The following is a 22,846-nucleotide window of genomic DNA, read 5'->3' as shown; positions in this document are numbered from 1 at the left end:
TGTCTGTCTTATAGCTTTTCACGACCCAACGGTTAAACTGATTTTGATGAAATTTGGTACAGAGGTAGCTTACATCCCGGGGAAGGACATAGGCTACTTTTTATCCCGGAAAATCAAAGAGTTCCCACGGGACTTTAAAAAAACCTAAATCCACGTGGACGAAGTCGCGGGCATCATCTAGTATTTACTATTCGGACCCCCTTCAGCCGTCTATGAAACCAGTGCTACATAACCAGTTTCGTGGCACAATTTCATCTAGTTTGAGTGTTTACCCTTTTCTTGGGTTTACAAAAAATCATCTCTATTAACATCCCATTCCTGGGCAACTCTAGCACCTTTCTCATTAAAAAAGGGAGAGAAAAAAGCCATTAGTTTCATTTTTACAGGAGACGTATAATAGGCGAAGAGGGCCTGGTGAACAATTTGGACGAGCTGAAGAACAACGTGAAACGTTCCGGCGGCAACTTGCTGCACAAGTTCAAGATGTTCCGGCACAAGGGCCGCTCGCACCATCACGGAGGTATATCACATACAAAAATATATATATTTGTCTGTCTGTCTGGAAACACTGATTCCAGAATAGAATATATATATAGATGATAGGCCTCGACAAAAGCTCGGTAATTTTGCAATAAGCATATAATTTTAGTCGAGTCTAGCTTTTACGATGCTCTCCTCAATCACATTCACCAAGTATTTGAATATTGCAGAGATGAAGGTATCCGAGGAGGAGGTAGGCAGTGAAGAAGTGGCCCCGGAGATTCGCGAAGGCGAAAGCTCTGAGGAGATCCTCGCCAAGTATCGACGCGCGGCCGAGTGCACGCCGCGCCGACAGTCCAGGCACCACGACCTACCCGATGGACACGATATGGAAAGGTAAGTGAGCTTATGTAGAAACATTTTTTGGGTTTTATATATGACTAGCGACCCGCCCCGGCTTCGCGCGTGGGTGCAATGTAGATACTAATGTGGTGTCAGTGAGAAGTGATTCTTCCGACATTTTGTTCAAATATCGTCATATTTCAACAAATTAACACAAACCAATATTAAACTATACCTATAAACCTTCATCTTGAATCACTCTATCTATTGGTGAAACCCGCATTAAAATCCGTTGCGTAGTTTAAAAGATCTACGCGTTCATACATACATAACAAACAGCGGGAAGCGACTTTATTTTATACTATGTAGAGAAGACTACATAATATCATGTACATGTGTGACCCCACAGGTGCGAGGGAGTCGTGGACTTGAACGATCCAGAGGTGTTCAACAGTATGAAGCGGCGCTTACGAGTCGTTCTGGCGAACACCGACTTTCACAGCGTCCAATACGTTCCCAACGTAAGTTTCCTAACGAAAGTTTTAAGAATATCCTAACTTCGATCAATTATTATCATTAGCTTATTATACCAAATAGTGTAAAATAGTTAGCCAGTTTTGTGCGGTGCTTCTATTCTGTTTGAAGAGATTTCGTAAACTACTGCAGTTCCGGTTTGAACTTAAAGTTAAAAATCGTTTTGATCGATTATAGCCGGTATTGCGATTTTAATTCTCATCAACGTTGATGAAATCGAGCATCGAAAAACTAACAGTCTTGTTCGTCCATACATCTACAGCTAACGCTTCAAGTGGAAACTGCTCAAGTTAAAAATTGATGGTACTTACTGGATGGTAATTTTCGACTTTAAATCAAGGACTTTCAGGTACATTTTACTCTGATGGTATTGTGTTGTGACAGATATATACCTACAGATATGCAACTAGCGTGGCCCCCTCAGTCCCTCTCGCTCAAGCAGAGGTATTTACTTGTGAAATGTTATTCCTTCTATTTTACGGTCGCTTCGGCTATTGTAGCCTAGTATACTGCAACCCACCATTGCACAATAACTTCGAAAACAAAAAAAACTACACAAAGCAATTATTTCTTTTAAATACTTGTGTCAACATAACCTCATTTCACGTTGTTTGTCAAGATCTCACGTACAAAATACATCTTGACAAACACAAAAAGTGACCACGGTGATAAGGACAAAAAATAATCATTCAACACACAATAGGGATACTTCTACAGGTTCTGGTTCAGGTTGTGTTCTCAGCACAGAACACTTTCAGGTATCACCGGCACGTACAGTACGCGGCAGAAAGTAATGTACATTGGCCTTTAGAATTACTCGGCTTTGTAGAGCGTTGTCTCTGTCACTCATGCCTATATGACGTTTTGTCGGTCTCAATGACAGTCGATGATTATCGTATTTTTCCATAGAGATATAAAGAGTTGCCCTAATGTCCTATATAAAATAGCGAATCGGAAACTAGCTCAAGCTTATCGAAATTTTCATGTGTGTAAGAGACAACACTACATTTCAACATAACTATAAAAACGGGGTTTCGGCACAATCCGCCATTTGCTGTGCCAGCGTGAGTACTTGTTTTTCTTGTAAATAAATTACCTAATCTTGTGTTGTGACAGCTGATTAGCTGATACTATGAACAAGCGCCGCCATTTTCTGTGCCAAAAAATACACGGTAAAACCGTAGGTATTTTCTCTCTATTAGTTTAAATACTCTAAGTATTTTTCCTATTTGTTTCAGCGGTGTACAAGTACGAATCTCACAGAGTGGGTGCGCGCGGGCGGCAGCGCGGAGGCGGCCGCGGCGGCGCGCGCCTTGTCGGCATGCGGCGCGCGGGCCGCTCGTCTGGCGGCAGCTTTACGCGCAGATCTCGCCGCGCGGCGTCCTTATGCTGCTTACCTCGCCTCGTGTCGTGCAGCGCTGGCGCACTCACTGCATGATCTTCAAACGTGAGTGCCTACCAAAAATGAAATTACGATGTCTGCAGCGCATGTCACAGAAATAATGCATCTGGATACCTGATGCCCTTGACCATTGTACCACTGTAAATTAAGGCCAAGACGAGAGAAAAATGTAATTCTCTGTCCTTATCTCTCGCACGTAACAATGTTGGCAGTTTTTTCATGTTTGAATTTTAAGTTTGGAAGTTTATATTTCATTTCATAATATTCTTGAGCCTTAAAATTGGGGGTATGTCCTCAGACAAATCAAGCTCGTCCGTTGGGAGTGGTCTGGCTGCGCGCGCGCGGCTGCCGCGGCCCGCGTGCTGGAACAACTGGAGCGAGGCCCCGCGCTGCGGCGCCTAGCCGCGCACCACGCGCACGCGCACGCGCTGCTCAACGGCGGGGAACTGATGGACGAGCGTGCCACCAGGCTCACGGCCAGCATCAAGGCCATCACTGCCGAAGTCAAGGCCGACCCGTCGTGGGAGGGTAAGTGGCTACTGTTTTTTTTATTTTATTTATTAAATGGACAATCGCTGGTACAATACTCGTAATAAACTACACAAGATGGAACATAAATACTATTGCTGTAATTGTAGACCTACTTAGTGATTGTCACAGCTTGCGATATGAAATTAGATTGTCAGTTAGAAGAATAAAAAAACAGGCCAAGTGCGAGTCAGACTCTCGCACGAAGGATTCGGTACCACGATCTATGAAAATTGGCAAAAAAATCACGTTTGTTGTATGGGAGCCCCCTTAAATAATTATTTTATTCTGTTTTTTAGTATACGTTGTTATAGCGGCATCAGATATACATCATCTGTGTAAATTTCAACTAACTATCATGGTTCATGATATACAGCCTGGTGACAGACGGACAGACAGACAAACGGGTTACCCTTTGGGTACGGAACTCTAAAAACGAAAAAGAAGGGGGGGGGGGAAGAGAATAAATGCCATTAAATCGAGCAAGATTAATGCTTTGTACATTCTGGGCCTAAATGTCCAGGCCTTGTCCAGTGTTTGACACTTTCGTCCGTATGGAAAAACGAAGGCTAATATCATGGACTGTATGGATCGCATGTGTCTCAAGCAACGCTTCAAGTACCGGAAAAGCGAACATAAAATAGTCGCACGTGACGTTATTAGCATTTTTACGACGCGCGCGTCCATTGCAATCTACGTACAGATAATGTCAAGACGTATGGAAGACGCACCCGCGAGGTGATTACGTATCTTGCTATAGGCGTAAATCTCGCGATCATTGCTGTTAAACGTCCGGCTAGAGAGAGAGACAGCAATAGCCATAAAGTAAAATAAGAAAAAGAAGAAGAGAGATAGCAAATGAACTGTCGTATTGCTACAACTGTCGCGTTGCTGTCGTTACTGCAACGTTTTACGTAATCACCCCGCCGGACGTTACATAGGCTAAAGGCAACCCTGCGCCTTAGTGATATAATGTTATTCCAGGAGCCACCGCTACAATAATAGAGAGCGCGGAGGTAACCGTGGAGCGCGCCGTGTTCGCGAGACTCTACTTGCACGTGCTATTCCCGAACGGCGACGGCGATATCGCCAGAGATCAGTGAGTATTATCGTTTGAGGAGCCACTGCTATAATCTAAGTTGACTGTTTACTAAGGGTATCCACACTGCCAATTTATCCCGAAAGGTGGCCTATGAGCGAACCGGCCGTAGAGGTAGTATATCATCTGTGGAACCGGCTATTTCAATTGTATGAGCTTCCAGGTATCTATGGAGTGTAGAGGTAAGGAGCATTCATGTATAAAAAGTGTCCGTTAAATTTTGCTAAATAAGGCTGATTAGATTTTTTTTTAAATTCAGATACAAGTTAGCCCTTGACTGCAATCTCACCTGGTGGTAAGTGATGATGCAGTCTAAGATGATAGCGGGCTAACCTGGAAGGGGTATGGCAGTTTTTATTAAACCCATACCCCTTTGGTTTCTACACGGCATCGTACCGGAACGCTAAATCGCTTGGCGGCACGGCTTTGCCGGTGGGGTGGTAACTAGCCACGGCCGAAGCCTCCCACCAGACCAGACCAGAAATTTAGAAATCATAAAATTCCAAACCCCTGCCAGGAATCGAACCCGGGACCTCCCACTATTAAGACCACAGCGCTCACCACTGCGTCAGGGAGGTCGTCAAAATTTAAAATAGAGAAATAAATTTAAAATAGAGAAATAAACTACGTGAATGACTGCTGTATATACTGGACTGTCAGTAACTACTCTAGTCACTAAAAATATTAAATTTTCTAACTTGGCATACTTCAATCCGTTGAATATTCTATCTCGTCACACTTCACTCCGTTAACAATTGCTACATTCATACCACTACCTCTGCCAACGCTAGCGCCATTTTGGAGGGTTTTTGAACTATTTTATTTACTGTTTATAGCTGGGCACTTTTTCAACTGTTCCCCCATTAAATAATTCACGAAACAATCGTATATTGTATCGATATCAAGAATAATTATTCTTAGCAAAGCTAGCAACAACATTGACATTGGCCGGACCTCTTGTGGCGCCATCTGAAATCAGTTTTGACTGAGGATCACTATGTACATATTGATTGTATCGGGTATCGTGTTTAAGTATAGTTTATTGTCCATAGGGTGCTAAGCGATCACATACGCCGTCTATCTACAAGTACAAACGCAATACGAGCGGGCGTACCGCCGCGCCATCTGTGGGCGGCGCCCTTCCCGCACGCACAGTTGCAGCTGCGATACCTACCTGTGTACCGCACGCCGAAAGATAAGGTGAGGACCAAACTGCAAAGCAAAGCGACTAAAAAACCTAATGCGGATAACCTTTACGCGCGGTTGAATTAAAAGTTAAAACTAAACGCGCGCCGGATCCCCTTTTTTGAAAATTAATCTGCAAAAGGTTTTTATCATAAAATAAAATATAAAAAACCGGTCAAGTGCGGGTTTGACTCGCACACGAAGGGTTCATTAACTAGAAATGACACTTTTTTTTGGCGACCATTTTGAAATTTTTATTATTTGTTTTGATAGCGGCAATAGAAATACACATTAAGTGAAAATTTCAACTGTCTGCCTATTACGGGGCACGACAGTCAGACAGTCGGACAACTGAGTCTCAGTGATAGAGTCCGGGTACGGAACCCTAAAAATGAAGCTTGATCGATCCTGTTTATAACCAAACCATCCATGTCCATGAAGAACCAATTTTTTTTCGGGTACCGTGCGTATTGCAATACGTGGTGATCTCTGGTGTCAACTGTGACCTAATTCTTTAACGGTTTTCATTCTGGGCTGGTTTCCGCACTTAAACGTTTCCGTCTGTTGTGCGTAACGGTCTTTTCATCCCTTTAAAAAAATAATTAACCATGAAAGACTTTTTGCAGGTAACGTGCGTATTACGTTGCGTGCGATCGCTGGTATCAACTCTAGCACTGACGGACGGTTCGCCGCCCGCCGCCGACGATCTTACGCCGGCTCTAGTACTCGTTATTATCAAGGTATACTCATGATAACTAAAAATTTATGGACTAAGAGCCAGCATGTGCCCGAACTTCGTTATTTTATAAATCCTGAAAGTTTCTCTGCGTATTGTCCCCAACACAGGGAGGAACAACGATCAGCGACTTCAGCGAATCCAACTTCATGTTGGATCATGGTGGCTTTGGTAGATAACAGGTGATTAAGGCGTAAAAAATCTTACGTTTTGACGTAAGATTTTTTTATACCTACGCTTTGCACGGATATCACTGAAGGGAACATCTCGACGCATATGTGGCATCTATTTTGTTAAGTACTGTTAAGTTTTCGCTACCCACAGTAGCACCGAATATTGTGTATCATTATCATGATCACTCATCGCCGACTCACTACTCTCTGAATGCGAAGGATTTGGCCATAGTCCACCACGCTGGCCATGTGCGGATTGGCAGGCTTCACACACCTTTGAGAACATTAAGGAGAACTGTCAGGTAAGCAGGTTTCCTCACGATGTTTTCCTTCACCGATAAAGCAAGTGATATTTCATTTCTTAAAAACGCACAAGGCCTGGGATCGAGGCGCCGACCTCCGGTTAAGAAGGCGGACGTGTTAACCACTAGGCTATCACGGCTTTTTGCGTATATCTCAGTCAATCAATCAATCAATCAATCAATCAGCCTGTTTGCGTCCACAGCTGGACATAAGCCTTCCCAAGAGCACGCCACCACACACGATCCTCCGCCTTCCTCATCCACCCACTTCCCGCTATCTTCTTAAGGTCGTCAGTCCAGCGGGTTGGAGGTCGTCCCACACTGCGCTTGCTGATACGCGGTCTCCACTCCAGAACGCGTCTGCCCCATCGGCCATCGGTTCTGCGGCAGACGTGGCCTGCCCACTGCCACTTCAGCTGGCTAATTCGTTGGGCTATGTCGGTCACTCTGGTTCTCCTACGGATTTCCTCGTTACGGATTTTGTCCCTCAGAGAGATACCCAACATATCCAAAACAAGGCCAACTGTCAGTGTCCACGTTTCAGTGCCATACGTCATCACAGGTAGGACACACTTAATAATTTTGAATGCCACCTTTTCAGGTGAACCCACCCTCCCTGCTGTCGACGATAGAGCTGGTGAACGCTCTTGGAGGCAGCGCGCTGTCAGGCGAGGCCCTGTACTGGTGGACGCAGTTCTGCGCCTCCGTGGCGTACATAAAGACGATGGACTACCCCGCACCCGTGCCCGCGCCGCACCCCCCCTCCAGCACCGACTCCTAGCGGGGGCAGGCGCTGGTATGTACCCATGCCAACTAATAATAATATTATCTACATCTATCTATGCTGTATCGGAAGCCGTGGTAGCCTTGTGGTTAGGATGTCCGTCTTCCAATCGGAGGTCGGGGGTTCGATCCCGGGCACGCACCTCGAACTTTGGAGTTAAACCTGAGAGTTATGTGCGTTTTTAAGTAATTAAAATATCACTTGCTTTAACGGTGAAGGAATACATCGTGAGGAAACCTGCATGCCTGAGAGTTTTCCATAATGTTCTCAAAGGTGTGTGAAGTCTGCCAATCCGTACTTGGCCAGCATGGTAGACTATGGCCAAAACCCTTCTCACTCTGAGAGGAGACCTGTGCTCTGTAGTGAGCCGGTGATGGGTTGATCATGATCATGATCTATACTAATATTATAAATACGAAAGTGTATTTATTTGTTTGTCCTTCCTTCACGCCCTAACTAAGCGACCAATCGACTTGATTTTTGGGCTACTTTTTATGCAGGAAAATCAAAGAGTTCCAATGGGATTTTTAAAAACCTAAAGTCGCGGGCATCAGCTAGTAATTTCGTAAATATGAAATTGTATCTCTGCATACAATTTCATATTTGAGCAAAATAATCCAAGGATCAATAAAAAATTAAAGCATTTTTTTCAGATGTCAGCGCGAAACATCGAATTCAGGTATAAAATGTTCCGCGGCGTCGCCCGCTGCGACCGCAGGAACACATTGTAAACGAATATCTAGTATAAGTTATAAAATAAATTATAAAATGTATATATAATAATCATAATATGTATTCAACAAAATCATCAAAAATCATCCCTATTGTAGGAGCCAGCGCGTGCCAGACGTTCGTTATTTTATAAAAGCTGAAAGTTTCTCTGCGTATTATCCCCAACACAGGTAGAAACGATCAACGACTATGAAGTTTGGATCATGGTGGCTTTGGGAGATAACATAATATAACAAAGGATCCAAACTTCATAGTTATTGATCATTCCTCTCTGAGTTAGGGCAGAAAAACTTTCAGCTTTTATAAAATCAACGACTGTCTGGCACGTGCTAGCAATCTCTCTCTATATTCTAACCTACTTCAGTAATTTGCAGGACTTTTGGTTCGAGATGCATATCTCGACTCCGTTGAAAGATTTTGAGTATTGAACACACACAAACATTAATCAAAGCTCTAGCTTTGGGTGGCTTTGGTCAAGCAAACTTGTTCATCAAGGGCAAATCTTTTCAAGGCCCTTATGCCTTCTATGCGTTGCACACAAGTATTTAAACTGATAGAGAGAAAATATCTATGGTTTTACCTTGTATTTTTTAACACAGAAAATGGCGGCGCTTGTTCATAGTATCAGCTAATCAGCTGTCATAACAAAAGATTAGGTTATTAATTTACAAGAAAAACAAGTTCTTACGCTCGCACAGCAAATAGCGGATTGTGCCGAAACCCTGTTTTTATAGTAGTGTTGTCTCTTACACACTTATGAAACTTTCATAAAGCTTGAGCTAGTTTCCGATCCGCTATTTTCTATAGGACATTAGGGCAACTCTTTATATCTCTATTTTGACAAAATTTAATTCTTTAAAAAGTTCATAGAGTTTTAAAACATCAGAAAAACTGTTATATCGTCAAATTAAGTTAAAACCCCTTATTCAAAGTAATTTAAAATACTACCGTTTTAAATTCGCACAGCTGGGGGCTTCAGCTTATAAATCTACATATAGATGAATTTGAGACTTAAAATAAGGCAGTTTAGGTTGATTTCGCCTTGACAAACGAGATAGTGTTTTGATGCTCGAAATCTATCAACGTTGTCGTGAAGTGTAAACTCGTAAGTACTAACGCTTACATAAGCTTACAATAGGAACGCACTAGCAGTTTTTTGTGCAACGCTGCCTTCCGTATTTTATTAAACAGCGTTAGGGCGCTTTTCTGGAAACGCGGTGCCTTGCGCGTCGCGTAGTGCTTTGCGTCTCGCATCGTACTACGCCATATAACAAACCATTTATGCCATTTGGTCTGGTGGGAGGCATCGGCCGTAGCTAGTTACCACCCTACCGGCACAGCCGTGCCGCCAAGCGATTTAGCGTTCCGGTACGATGCCGTGTAGAAACCAATAAGGGGCATGGGTTTTATAAAAAAATCACCTTCCAGGTTAGTCCGCTACCATCTTATGCTGCATCATCACTTTCCACATGGTGAGATTGCAGTCAAGGGCTAACTTGTATCTGATTAAAAAAAACGCTTCTGAACTGTATGTTTATGCGTAAATAGCGTTTTGTTCAGTAGCGTCATGTTATATAATAACTTAGCACCTAGGATTTGAACAGTGTAATTTTTTTTGTATGATTCTCTTGGTGGTTCAATAAACAAAAAAAAAACGCTTTCATACTTGGCCATATGTTTGAGTTGACAGCGCGACGTGACGCACCACGCGACGCGCAACGCGCCCGGTCTCCAGAAGGGGTCCTTATAGTGAGATGATGTAAAAACAATTTAGATCTTAGTCATTTAGGACAAGTGTATTTGTATAATTAAGTAATAACGTGTAACGCAATCTGTGAAAATAACTTGCAATGTGATTGTATATTGTATAATCGGAACTTTCAGTATCATAACGAATATTATGTAATATATCACAAATAAAACTAATATAACTAATAAATAATAATAATCGAACTAAATCAAACTGATATTTTCTAAATAATCAAACAGGTTTATTGTGTATGTACAATATCTTATTTTTTTGCCATCGCAGACTACTTGTTAGTCTAAGATTTAATCGAGGATTTATAGGAGTAGGTTATATGTAACGATTCATAAATAACGAGGTTGCTTTTGTCCATGGTTACGTCTGCGCGAATTCAGATGGTGACTCAAAATAGTTAGCGCCCACTGAGATGTTTGGCTCTATCATTTGTATGGGATTGCGTAACTGAGAGCGCTGTACTAACTTCTTTCTGTGAATAGGGTATAGAGCTTAGCAGTGTGCGGTGGTGCAAAATGCAAACACGTACAGAGCGACACGGCTATCTTGCCGCGTGGTGAAAATCGGAACTAACGTTGCCGTCAAGTGTCGCCTTTGTTCTTGTTTGAATATTCTAAGCCTTTGTTCTCCAACAGCGCCGCCCTGTCAATGTCATTCAAGTGCCAAGAGAGCCTTACAATGTAATTGGTTTTGTATCTTTTCCTGTGAGAATCGTCGTTCATAGTTTATGTGAACATAAACCAAGGATGTACAAAACTCCTAAACAAAGCATCCAGATTAGAGAATAACCGACCCGGTTTAATTGCTCGCTAGTTTATATACTAGACCTTTATGTTCGAGGTTCTTTAAAGCTGATCGCAATGTGCACCTCGAGTAACGCATGTTAAATGTAATTTTTCGAAAAATGGGTTGCTTGTGATCAGCATAAGAACTTATTCGACTCGTCTGTGATTCTTAAGTGTGGCTATATAATACTCAAGGAAATGTATTTTTGGAAATTCTTATGTAGTTCGGTTGTATGTTCGAGGCTCTAGTAACATAAAGGGTGAGATCTATAGAGCGCACTCTGACTTTGCTCAGACTTAAGACAGAGTTAAAACGAGACAGTTGTATATCTTTCACATAAATCTGTCTCGTTTTAACTCAAACTTAAGTCTGAGCAAAGTCAAAGTGCACTCTATGAGCTCACCCAAAGCGTCCCCGCGCACTACGCAGCCAATCTGAATCCGACCTGTGCAATAGGCAAATTTCACAGCTTTACGTAACTTTGTTGTCACGTTTTTAGGTATATCAGATAGTAAAAATTTTAAATGGCCACCATGTAAATTAAGAAAACACGGCCACGTGCGAACCAGATTCGCACACCGAGGGTTCCATACTACAGTCGTATTTTTTCGACATTTTTCACGATAAATCAAAAAGTATAATGCATAAAAATAAATAAAAACATGATTTAGAATTGTACATGTAAAGCCTCATATGATACCCCGTTTGGGTATATTAATCTTACTTTGAAAGTTGAAAATACTAATTATTTGTTCATGAACACATTTTTTTTGTGATGTATAACCACAAATTCACGGATTTCGGATTTTTCCCCTTACGTGTGCTATAGCACCTACCTACCTGCCAAATTTCATGATTTTAGGTCAACGGGAAGTACCCTATAGCCTATAGATTTCTTGACAGACAGACAACAAAGTGATCCTATCGATCCATATCCATGGTTCCGTTTTTCTTTTTGAGGTACGGAACCCTAAAAATAAATAAAAAGTACATAATCTTATACGATGGTACGGAACCCTTCGTGTGCGAGTCGGACTCACACTGGACTGGTTTTTTAACTTGGAAAGTTACACTTGGCCTAAGTCTCTAAGCTCTTAGTAGTTTACACGTTGAACCATTTTAATGGAGATGTCAAATCACGGTTGTCGATGACAGAATATTATGTAAATAATTCATGTAGTAGGTATGTCACGTAATCTTACTTGAAAGTTACGCTGAGACCTCTGATCACACTAATATTATAAAGTCGAAAGTTTGTATGTGTATGTGTGTGTGTGTGTGTATGTATGTTTGTTACTCCTTCACGCAAAAACTACTGGACGGATTTGGCTGAAATTTGGAATGGAGATACATTATACCCTGGATTAAGACATAGGCTACTTTTTATCCCGGAAAATCAAAGAGTTCCCACGGGATTTTGAAAAACGTAAATCCACGCGGACGAAGTCGTGGGCATCAGCTAGTTGGATATAAAAATCGGCTTGGCTATTTGTGTAACATATTGTAACAACTTCCATTCTTATGTATTTTGAATAACTTATTAATCTTCAGATGAAAATAAAAAATTACTAATAAAACTAAGATAAGTAATATTATACATAAACAGAACAAAATTACAATCAACGAATTCGTATAAAATTTAATGATATTAGTTTTTGAGCTTGTTTGTACCATATTTTTGAATAAGTTGTGACATCCTTCTTTAGACGTTAGAGCTATTTCACATAGTAAGAACCTTCGCCAGTGGACCGTAGATAGAATAATAGGTAGATGCAAGTACTGTGTAACCGTGTATGAGATAGCGATAGCACGACGTAACGATGAATAACACGACAATTATTACCATTGTTTAGTAGTCTATTTGTATTAACCGATCAACAATATTTGTATTAAACGTTTTTTATGTGAAAACAAGTAAATAACTCATGAGAAATACAATAACGCCACGAATTCTCAAAGTTTGTTTTGCAACTTCTAATATGTATTCTTGAAAAAAACCAGTTACACGATAAGGGACAAAAAATAGGTTAGCTGCGTCTCTGTTTATCACATTAGTAACTTTATCTGTGCTCTCTTTTTAGTGCGAATGAGAAAGCAAACGTTCCTGCATCTACCTTTATTACTCCATCTACGGGTTTAACAGGAGTACAAGGTCACTGTTTAGGGCAGCGGTGAACAAGGTCCAGTTAGCCCTAATGATTGCCAACCTCCCGGTAGGAGATGGCACAAGAAGAATTTGACGTACTCGTTTTATGAAGACAGAGCGTAGTGTGCACGGTGTCAATATTAAAAAAAATCTTTTATCGAAGTACGACCCCACGCGACTCTAGTCTGCTAAAAAATATAGTATGCGACAAGTTGAGATGTCAATCGGGGTATGAGACGGGGCGTGACGCTCTGCATACTCGCACGTCACCCGCGCTATCCCGCATCGTGACAGCGCGGGGGGGGTCCGTCCCCACCTCGATTGCCATATCGACCTGTCGCGTACTATACTTCATAATTCCGTTCCGTATCTCCAGAGAAAAACGGAACCCTTATAGGATCACTGTTGTCTGTCTGTCTGTCAAGACCCGTGGTCAAGGGAACCAAAACCCGCTATAAGGTACTTCCCGTTGAATTACAATCATGAAATTTGGCAGGTATCAATCTTAATATATAAAAGCAAAAGGTGACTGACCAACTGACTGATCTATCAACGCACAGCTCAAACTACTAGACGGATCGTGCTGAAATTTGGCATGCAGATAGCTATGACGTAGACGTACGCTAAGAAAGGATTTTTGAAAATTCAACCCCTGGCGGGGTAAAACGGGTTTGAAATTTGCGTAGTCCACGCAGTCGTAAGCATAAGCTAGCATAATTTCCTTGAAGTGTAGGTAAAAATACTATCATAAAAATAATCTAGTGTCTTATAATTTATAACACAAGTGAAGGAAAAAATCCGAAAATCGTGAATAAAAGTGTTATTTTCGTACGATGGTACGGAACCCCTCGTATGCGAGTCCGCCTCGCACTTGACCGGTTTTTTATGTAACCGCTGCACTGCTTGCAAATTGCGCACAAAGACTGTTTGTATGAAAACTTACAAATCTGGCCAGTAACAACTAGATCGGCGGGTAGTGCATTGGCCGAGACCAATGTGTAACAGACTCTTTAGAGAAGGATGCCATGACATTTTTTTATTGAGGTACAGGGTTATTCCCGTTGAGTCACATTGCCGTGTGTCACCGGGGGGAAAATCCTCTTGAGTCACACTGGGACTCAAGACGAATTTTATTTTCCCGTTGAGTCACACCTACATATTGCGTGTGGAACAAGTGTTGACTGAACGTGAAAAATATTATTCTTAAGCCACACTGACATAACGCCACTTTATTTTTAACCGACTTCCAAAAAGGAGGTGGTTCTCTATTCGGCCCGTAATTTTATTTTATTTATTTATTGTTTTAATGTACCTAGGGAACTATAGACACCGATGTCCCAGTGTGCCTCAAGAGCATTTTTTCCCCGTTGAGTCACATTGTTACTTACGGAAGTGTGACTTAACAGGAATAACCCCCATTTAGAGTGCCACAAATGTTTTGTATATTTTAGTAAATATGCGTAGCTATAGTGTATGCTTATATACATAGGTATAATAAGCACTAGTTTCGTTTGCACTAAGCGTTAATGTTTATAATTATTCAATTCTATACATAATATAGCAGTGTAAGCATAACTACTTTGAATTTAATATCTCATGACTTAACGCTGTAATATGTTTGGTTAACTTATATTTTTTTATATTAAATCATTAACTTTCCAATTTTTTTTAATTTAAGTTTTACTATAATATTCTCTCTGGAGAATTAATCTTTTTAATTAAAGTTAAAAAAATAAGGTCTGGATTGCAACCTCAGTTCTTTAATACTGGTGCAGACCTAAAACATTTTCTTAAAATAGTAACCTACTTTATTGTTGTCTTAGGCTGGCCGCATATTATCAGAAACAGTCTGTCAGAAGACTTTCTGCCTCTTTTACTAAGCAAGTCATCAGAAGCGTATGTATGATCCAGTAAAATTCTGACAGTCTGTTGAATATTTGCAAGTACAAAATGTATGAGCAGAGGTGCCTTCCATCGTGCATCAGTTTTTTTCTGACGGACGGTTTCTGATAATATACGAGAGAATTTACCCATGCTACTAAGTAGCACGAAAGTTTGCTAGTTTCGAGTAAATACTACTAACTAACGTGTATATTAAACACATGGTGTAATATAGTAGGTATGCATATGACGTATACAATGGTGAGTACTTACAGTAATGAGCGTCCTAGTTTTGATATTGCTACTAAATCGATTTTAGAGCATAATACAACCGTTGGTGCGGGTGGAAAAGGGAGTGTATATATTCGTAAAGCTTAAACTCCTCTATTTTGACGGATAACTGTAAATAATATGAGCTTGTGTATTTGGCAATGAATAAGTAGCTCATGAAAGCATTCTAAATCAAAGCAAATGTGAACTCGCCATGAGCATAAAAATTCCCATTGAGTCAGTGTTACTCAATGGGGAAAAATTCCCGTTGGTCACACTGTTACACACCCGTGAGTAACAGTGTGACTCAACGTGTGAATCAATGACCCGTATAATGGAGCATTTTTATCAGCATGCTTTTTAGCGTACTACTTGGTAGCATGCGTATCTGTACTGTACCTTTAAACTCGGTCATACCTAGTTCAAAATAACATTCCACACTTTCCAAATAAATAAAAATAGCTTCAGAAATATTATATTGGCCTTCAATTTCTAATTTCTATTTACTAATTTATCTTGCCTAGAACGTTAACTAGACTGCAAATTGTATAGCTCACCTATTTTATTATTAGATATTAATAATGTAATCAGAGCAATTAAATATATTTAGAAATAAATAAATGATAAAATCCGTGCATTTGGTTTTCTTTTCATTGCAATGATAAAATGTCCCTATTTTTGCTATTTCCGTAATCCGTACCTCAAAAGGAAAAAAGGAGCCCTTATAGGATCACTTCGTTGTCAGACGTGTTTTTCAAGAAAACTACAGGGTTGTTCCCGTTGACCTAGAATCATGAAATTTGGCAAGTAGCTAGGTCTTATAGCAGACATAAGGGGGAAAATCTGAAAACCGTGAATTTGTGGTTACATCACAAAAAAAAATTAAAATGTGTTCATGAACTAATAATTAGTATTGTCAAAGTGAGACAACTATATCAAGTGGAGTATCATATGCTGTACATGTACATTCTAAAACTGATTTTTATGCATAGTAGTTTTTGATTTATCGTGCAAAATGTCAAAAACTGTAGTACGGAACCCTCAGTGCGCGAGTTGGACTAGCACTTTGCTGTTTTTTTTGACAAGGTATATACTTACCTACGTCTAACTGAAACAGCCGTGGTGAGGTAGGGCGCAGGTTGTGGGAGGGTGGCAGCAGACGTAAAATTCCAGGTTCTCAACCACGTCCTTTGAAGGGTAACAGGGACGTTGAATTCCTTGATTTTTACGTCAAGTTACTTTCAGCACCCCGCGCTCTACCTCATGAGCTGTCTCAATGAAATGGCATACCAAATACCAATAGTTCACGTCCCACAAATTGAAACTGCACAATTTACTGTAATTTATTTATTTAATAGTTCAACAAACTGCATTTCCTGAGATACAATGCGGAGGAAGTACTTGTACCCGCCTACTATTCCTACTTTCGTGACGAATATTTACTGAAGTTATAAGTAGCTACAACTATTTTTTTACATATTACATATTTTATTTATCGCTGCAAGTCTACATACCTATGCGGCTATAATTTTGTTTTAATGTTTCGGTCTACCTATTCTATAGTTGTTTAGAGAGTATCGAATAAATAGACGCATAGAGATACCTAGACAACGTTTATTTTATTGTTTGAATAAAATCGTAGATTGTACAACAAGGGCATAAAACAAGTCATTTCATCCGAGAGGGCAGATATTTAAGTCGAGGATAAAATGGGTTTTATGACCTAGTTATACACTCTGCTTTCCACTTCGATTGCGAGGAAATAAAACAATAATAATATTATTATAAATACATGTATAAAGTGAAATTCGAGCAATTTTGTAATGTGTTTGTATAGGTCGCAACCTCATCATAAGTGTTACTGGCACTATAGAAACTACATACCTACTTTAAAAAAAATTGTGTCACCATATTCATTTAGACTAAATAGATTGTTGTTTACCTATAAACACTTTATGCACAAGAGCATGAAAAGCAGTTTAGTCCGCTAAAGACTATGTAAATCACAATCACTAATGGTACGATTACACCTAACGAGTACAGTGGCGAGTCAGTGTCCTCGGCCGAGTACTCGGTTGGTATATAGACACTTACGAGTGCTCGGCGCAATTTCGAAATACGTATAAACGGCCACCACAGCACTGTCTCGGCCGAGTGACATTTTACTGTCTCGCTTCACTACTCGGTAGGTGTAATCAGCCCATTATCACTATGTGTAGTCCGCTTACAGCTTACAGCTGTATAGAACTTTACGAGGATGTTCGTGAAAATGCATTTTTAACCTTTTTACGCTTAAAGATAAAAGTGTATACCTACTATAAAAATAAGTGTATAAATATAGTCTTCTATCACAAGAATTTCGAAGTTAAAATGTTCGAAAATATAATAATTAATATAGAATCATCGATATAATAAGTCAATGTATAGAATAGACCACATCGATTTACGCTACAATTTCTCCGAAAGTTACAGAGAAAACATAAATTATGAGACAGTGACCTTTACCGTTTGGCCTCATAGAAAAATTGAGCAATTTCCTGATCACAACATCACAATGTGCTAATTATATTTGAAAGTGACAGTTGCCCCATCACTTCCGAGTCTCGCCCTTCAGTCGCTTCCCTTCGTACCATTGCATTCGTCGTCATCCCGTTGAGGCTTGACAACTTGCTGTATATTATGTCCTTCCCTTCCACCGAGTCATATCAGTCAGCCATTAACAAAAGTTCGAGGATTTGAGATTTCCTCGCACCCATTACGTTCTACGACCCCGGACACAATCATAAAAAAAGTAGCAAGAATCGTATAATAAAGAAGAAAAATTAATGCGTTGCATTCTCATGGGTTTTCAAGTGGTCTTGTAAATTTCGCTTATGAGCAAATTTTTTCTCGCACAATATACAACCGTGCGGTTTAACACCAGTATGAGACCTCATGTGACAGATCAGATTATTTTTTCGTGCAAATTTATGATCACAGACGGTACAAGCGAACGGTTTCTCCCCAGTGTGAATTCTCATATGAGAGTTCAAATTATTCCTTTTGGAAAATTTATTGTTACAAACCAAGCAAGTGAAGAGCTTCTCTCCGGCGAGAATCTTCATGTGCATTGAGAAACAGCGCTTGTATTCCATCATGTTCTGACATTGCTTCTGGCAAATGTTACAAGTGAACTTGCCTCGAGTGTGAATCTTCTTGTGGGAGAACAGATTGCTCTTGTCGGCGAACTTCAGCGGACACTGCTCGCAGGCAAACGGCTTCTCACCGCTGTGAGTCCTCGTGTGACTCTCTAAACAACGTTTTGTTGTGAATTTACTACTGCAAATATCACAGGCGAACCTCTTCTCACCGCTGTGAGACCTCATGTGCGACTCTAGGTACCACTTCTTTGCAAATCGAGCAGAGCATACATCACAAGTGTAACGCTTTTCATCAACGTGTATCTGCAAATGGTCAATCAAATTACTTTTGCTCCTCAAATTAGTACGACATTTGTCACAAGTGAAAATCTTTGGCTCCTCGGTGTGTCTTCGCAGGTGACTGACCAATCTATGCCTCAACTGGTATACTTTCTGACACAAGTAACAAGTGTACGGTTTATTGTTGAGGTGGGTCATGATGTGTCTGACGAAATTATATTTACGTGTAAACCTTTTGTAGCAAATTTCGCAAGTGAAGGACTTTTTAATTTTTTCTTTTTCTCGCTTAGTTTTTGATCGCCTTTTGGTGACATTGGAATGTGTTGTCATGTGCTTGTTGAATGAATCTTCGTCTACAAAGCCTTTGCTGCACGCTGAACATTTAAGTGTTGTTTCGATAAGTTTCTGTTTCATTTGTAAGTCAATTCCTATTTCCGCTATTACATTCGAATCAGTTGCTGTATCTTCAGGTTCCAACTGAAAACTATCGCCAACCGATTCTTTATCTAACTCTGTAGCGTTATCCTCTGTACATGACTGCTCCAAAGGAAGCTCAATGCTTACACTGTCTTTGTTAATGTCATGGTGTAGAGTCGTTTCCTCTGGGTCAATATACTCTTCTGCATCGTACTCATCACCGAAGGCGTCATCGTCCAAGTCATTAAGTTGACACACGATTTTTTCTAGCTCGGCTTGTTCTTCTTCCTCCGTACATGCTTGTAGGAACATATCGAATTCGTCAGTAATATCATCAGGGTCTTCATTGAACATATCCTCGGATAACATATTGTTGAATGATATTTCACCTTCATGGTCAACCTGTTTCGTGCCTTGTGCTTGTTCTGTTAACTGAGAAACAATGGATAAATACTTATTAAAATTTAAACCCAAATCAATACCTACATCTTTTTGCTAAATTGTATTCATTGGTCCATATTTATAACTAGCCTGCGACTTCGTCCGCGTGAACTTCGACAAAATCCTATTTTACCCCCTTTAAGGATTGAGTTTTCAAAAATCCTTTCTTAGGGGATGTCAACGTCATAATAGCTATCTGCATGCCAAAACTCAGCTCGTGTCATTCAGTTAGTCAGTCACCTTTTACTTTTTACTTATATATTTAGATTTACCCAGCTAAAAAATTTCATGTCATGTCATAGGTACTTAAAGGTAACGATATGTGGATATCGTACTGCACTGAGACGGCTCGTGAGGTAGGGCGTGAGTTGCAGGAGGGTGACAGTAGAAGTAGACGCAAAAAAACCGATTTCCAAAACCACTACAAAGTAAAAAATTACTTTTATTTCTACATGTGTATGTATGTTGAAGTCTGGCGAGCTTCACACTTTGATTTCTAGTTTCTTTTATTATGCTCGCACATTCACGTGTAGAAACATAGAAACAAAAGTTATTTTTTACTCTGTAGTAAGTAGTTTTGGAAGTCCGTTTTTTATATTTTATTATTTTAATTTATTGTAAGTAGTCATTGCTTGGTACCTAAAATATCAATTCACCACCAAAACTTTCCAAATCCACACAGCTTAGGAGTTCAGTACCTTGCAGCATCAGGATTGAGGAGTTGGGACTTGGAATTCAATAACAAAGTCTATGCTCATCTATATATATAATTATATAAAAAGAAAAGGTGACTGACTGACTGACTGATCTATCAACGCACAGCTCAAACTGCTGAACGGATCGGGCTGAAATTTGGCATGCAGATAGCTATTATGACGTAGGTATCCGCTAAGAAAGGATTTTTCAAAATTCAACTCCTAAGGGGGTGAAATAGGGGTTTGAAATTTGTGTAGTCCACGCGAGCGAAGTCGCGAGCATAAGCTAGTTTACAATATTATTTCACCAGGAGCAGTTCCTGAATCTCTATGGTTTAGGAGTGCTGTACCATGCATAATCAGGTTTGAGGTGTTCGAAGCAAATCGGTCCAAAAACCTCGAAAAAAATCGGTGTACGTACAGTACGTACATACATTTTTTAAAAAACGGGCCGAATTGAGAACCACCTCCTTTTTGGAAGTCGGTTAAAAATCAAAGGGTTCAACTTCACTGTCGCCCTCCCGCAACGCAACCCGCCATCAAATTAAATAATTAACACTCTTTTTTTACTTCTTTATGCCTCAATTAGTCCACCGATTTCGCGAAATTTGTCACATAGGTACCTAGCATCCTGGAAAAGATAAAGAACCTATCTCGAATTATAAAATGCTCGAGAACAAAGATTTCAAACGTAAAATTTCGGTCAGTTTTTTGGGCTGATTGAGAAATTTGTGCAATTATTTATTCATGTCGCCTACTGGCTACTATAGATTCATATTTTAAACCATACCAAAAATAAACATACAATAAAACTGATTACAATTATACTTACAGATGCCACCTTAACTAATTCCCTCATTCTGATATTGTACTCTTTGATTGTTCTCTCGATGTAAATAGGCTATAGTAGCTTAAAAATTTTTGGACACACGCTGCGCAATATGTTCCAGCCAGATTCTATTCACGCAACTGAAATCAATAAAGTTGGCAACTTATATTCTGCCTCACTGGAAATTGCGAATGCAAATTATTGGCATCTATTGCAAGTTGCTGGCTTCGAGAACTAGATAAATTGTGCAACTTAAATTGCTTGTAGACACTTGTGACTAACCTTGAGCTTACTCTTATGGCTGGAGGGGAAATCTTTATTTGACTTACTACTACTACGAAATGAAACATGATTTCCTTTGCCTGTTCTCAATTTATTTTTATAAACAAATTAGTATTATGCAAGCTAATAAAGGGCACATAAAACTGGAAGAAAAACAGATAGACATTATTCTTTTCTTTATAGCGTTGACATTCGTTTGTTAATTTAAAAGGACTATCACAGCCATATTACAACTTTACTGTTTCCTTAGATTTTAATGAAATTTGCTAAACATAATTAGGTACCTGCGGTAGATAAAATTGATTTAATTTTAGTAAAGTAGGTAGGTACATACTTTGTATAAGATATAACTCCCTTGGTTGCGGAAGAATCCCCTACTGAGTTACTATAGAAAGATGAGCACTTCATTTTAATTTACTTATGAAATCAAATAGTAAAAACTATATCTAGCTTTTATGATCACTTTGAAAAGATTTATTGATCATTGAGACTTCAGCGAAAATTTGGTGTTGCCATATGCGAATAATATGCGTGGAGCTTATTCCAGACATACACTCCCGAAAAATTGGGACTCGCGCGAAGGCAATACGTGCTCCGAGCTATTTTGCATGATGGGTATGCCCCCGGCACTTCTGGGTTCCGGAACTGTAAAAAAGTTCTTGTAACATGTAACTTGTGAGCTTGTAGACTTGTAACGTTTGATAAACAGGGCACTTGTGTAAAAATCCACATTCTCAATGCTCATTTCAGGAATTGAGATTTTGAAAATTTGAAGATTTGGATTGATGAATAAGGAAGGTGTAAACGAAATTACTGGTGTTACATACAGATAGTTCTCAGATTTAATCTAGTAAAATAAAGGGTAAGAGCGGTTACGCACTACACCCGATCCGAGTCCGAGAAAATACGTTCTTTTTTGTTAACTGACTTCAAAAAAAGGAGGTTCTCAATTCGACTGCATGTTTTTTTTTGTATGTTTACGATTACTCCGTCAATTATGGACCGATTTTGATGATTCTTTTTTGTTTTGTAGGACATACTTCAGAGATGGTCCTATTTTAATTTGGTAAAGATCTGATGAATATCTTCGGAGATAATTGCTCGCGATCAGTGTGATAGCTTAGTAAACCTTAGTAAGCTTAGTAGTGCCTGGTTTTTAACCAGGCATATCATATTTTAGTACAATGGGCCCACTAAAAAATGTGAAATAAAAAATTTTCAAAAAAAAAAACGACTTCAATTACCACAAACACTAAAAATTTAAAAATAATTTAATTTATTACCCAATATATTAGTATACAAGAGTTATTGTAGTTCTATAGTAACATTTTTTGGAGTCTGTGCCAATGAGGAGTCACAAAACAATATGAAGAGTAGATAGACGGTTCGTGCGGCTAATTGGCACCGGCTCCAAAAAATGTTACTATAGAACTACAATAACTCTTGTATACATAATATATTGGGTAATAAATTAAATTATTTTTAACTTTTTAGTGTTTGTGGTTATTGAAGTCGGTTTTTTTTTTTTGTATGGGAGCTGACGATGTCGTAGATATCGCTGGTATTCTCACGGATGACGGAAGTGTAGTGGGTGTAGTGTGTGCAAAATTTCACCACGCGC

The 22,846-nt window shown here is 39.7% G+C and overlaps 2 protein-coding genes across 3 annotated transcripts in view; one reads left to right on the top strand and one right to left on the bottom strand.

The window, feature by feature from the left end:
* The window catches only part of Gapvd1 (GTPase activating protein and VPS9 domains 1), a 37,001-nt gene extending 21,222 nt beyond the window's left edge, over nt 1–15,779 (top strand). For both annotated transcript variants that reach the window (XM_069509899.1, XM_034968047.2), the window contains exons 23-32: nt 387–520; nt 711–876; nt 1,232–1,343; nt 2,595–2,803; nt 3,057–3,286; nt 4,271–4,385; nt 5,438–5,585; nt 6,197–6,310; nt 7,383–7,577; nt 8,219–15,779. In XM_069509899.1, coding sequence (XP_069366000.1) covers nt 387–520; nt 711–876; nt 1,232–1,343; nt 2,595–2,803; nt 3,057–3,286; nt 4,271–4,385; nt 5,438–5,585; nt 6,197–6,310; nt 7,383–7,562 — 1,408 coding nt within the window. In that variant the 3' untranslated portion in view covers nt 7,563–7,577; nt 8,219–15,779. The remainder of the gene's footprint in view (nt 1–386; nt 521–710; nt 877–1,231; nt 1,344–2,594; nt 2,804–3,056; nt 3,287–4,270; nt 4,386–5,437; nt 5,586–6,196; nt 6,311–7,382; nt 7,578–8,218) is intronic.
* A 693-nt stretch (nt 15,780–16,472) lies between these two features.
* LOC117981853 (gastrula zinc finger protein XlCGF57.1-like) lies at nt 16,473–22,191 on the bottom strand. Its single transcript, XM_034968075.2, has 3 exons — nt 21,560–22,191; nt 20,947–21,083; nt 16,473–19,410 (listed from the first exon to the last, which is right to left on the bottom strand). The coding sequence occupies exons 2-3, from the start codon at nt 20,971–20,973 to the stop codon at nt 17,965–17,967; spliced, it is 1,473 nt and encodes a 490-aa protein (XP_034823966.1). The 5' UTR covers nt 20,974–21,083; nt 21,560–22,191; the 3' UTR covers nt 16,473–17,964.
* Nucleotides 22,192–22,846: the final 655 nt, after the last annotated feature.

The sequence above is a fragment of the Maniola hyperantus genome, chromosome 4, assembly GCF_902806685.2.
Source record: "Maniola hyperantus chromosome 4, iAphHyp1.2, whole genome shotgun sequence".
NCBI classification, from domain to species: Eukaryota; Metazoa; Arthropoda; class Insecta; order Lepidoptera; family Nymphalidae; genus Maniola; species Maniola hyperantus.
Note: the sequence above shows the minus strand (reverse complement) of the source record. Positions and strands in the feature narration are given on the sequence as shown.

Coding starts and splice junctions, on each gene's coding strand:
- LOC117981853 (XM_034968075.2), bottom strand. CDS start 20,973: ATGAGGGAATTAGTTAAGGTGGCATCT. Junction 19,411..20,946: donor AATTAGTTAAGGTGGCATCT/GTAAGTATAATT, acceptor ATTGTTTCTCAG/TTAACAGAACAAGCACAAGG.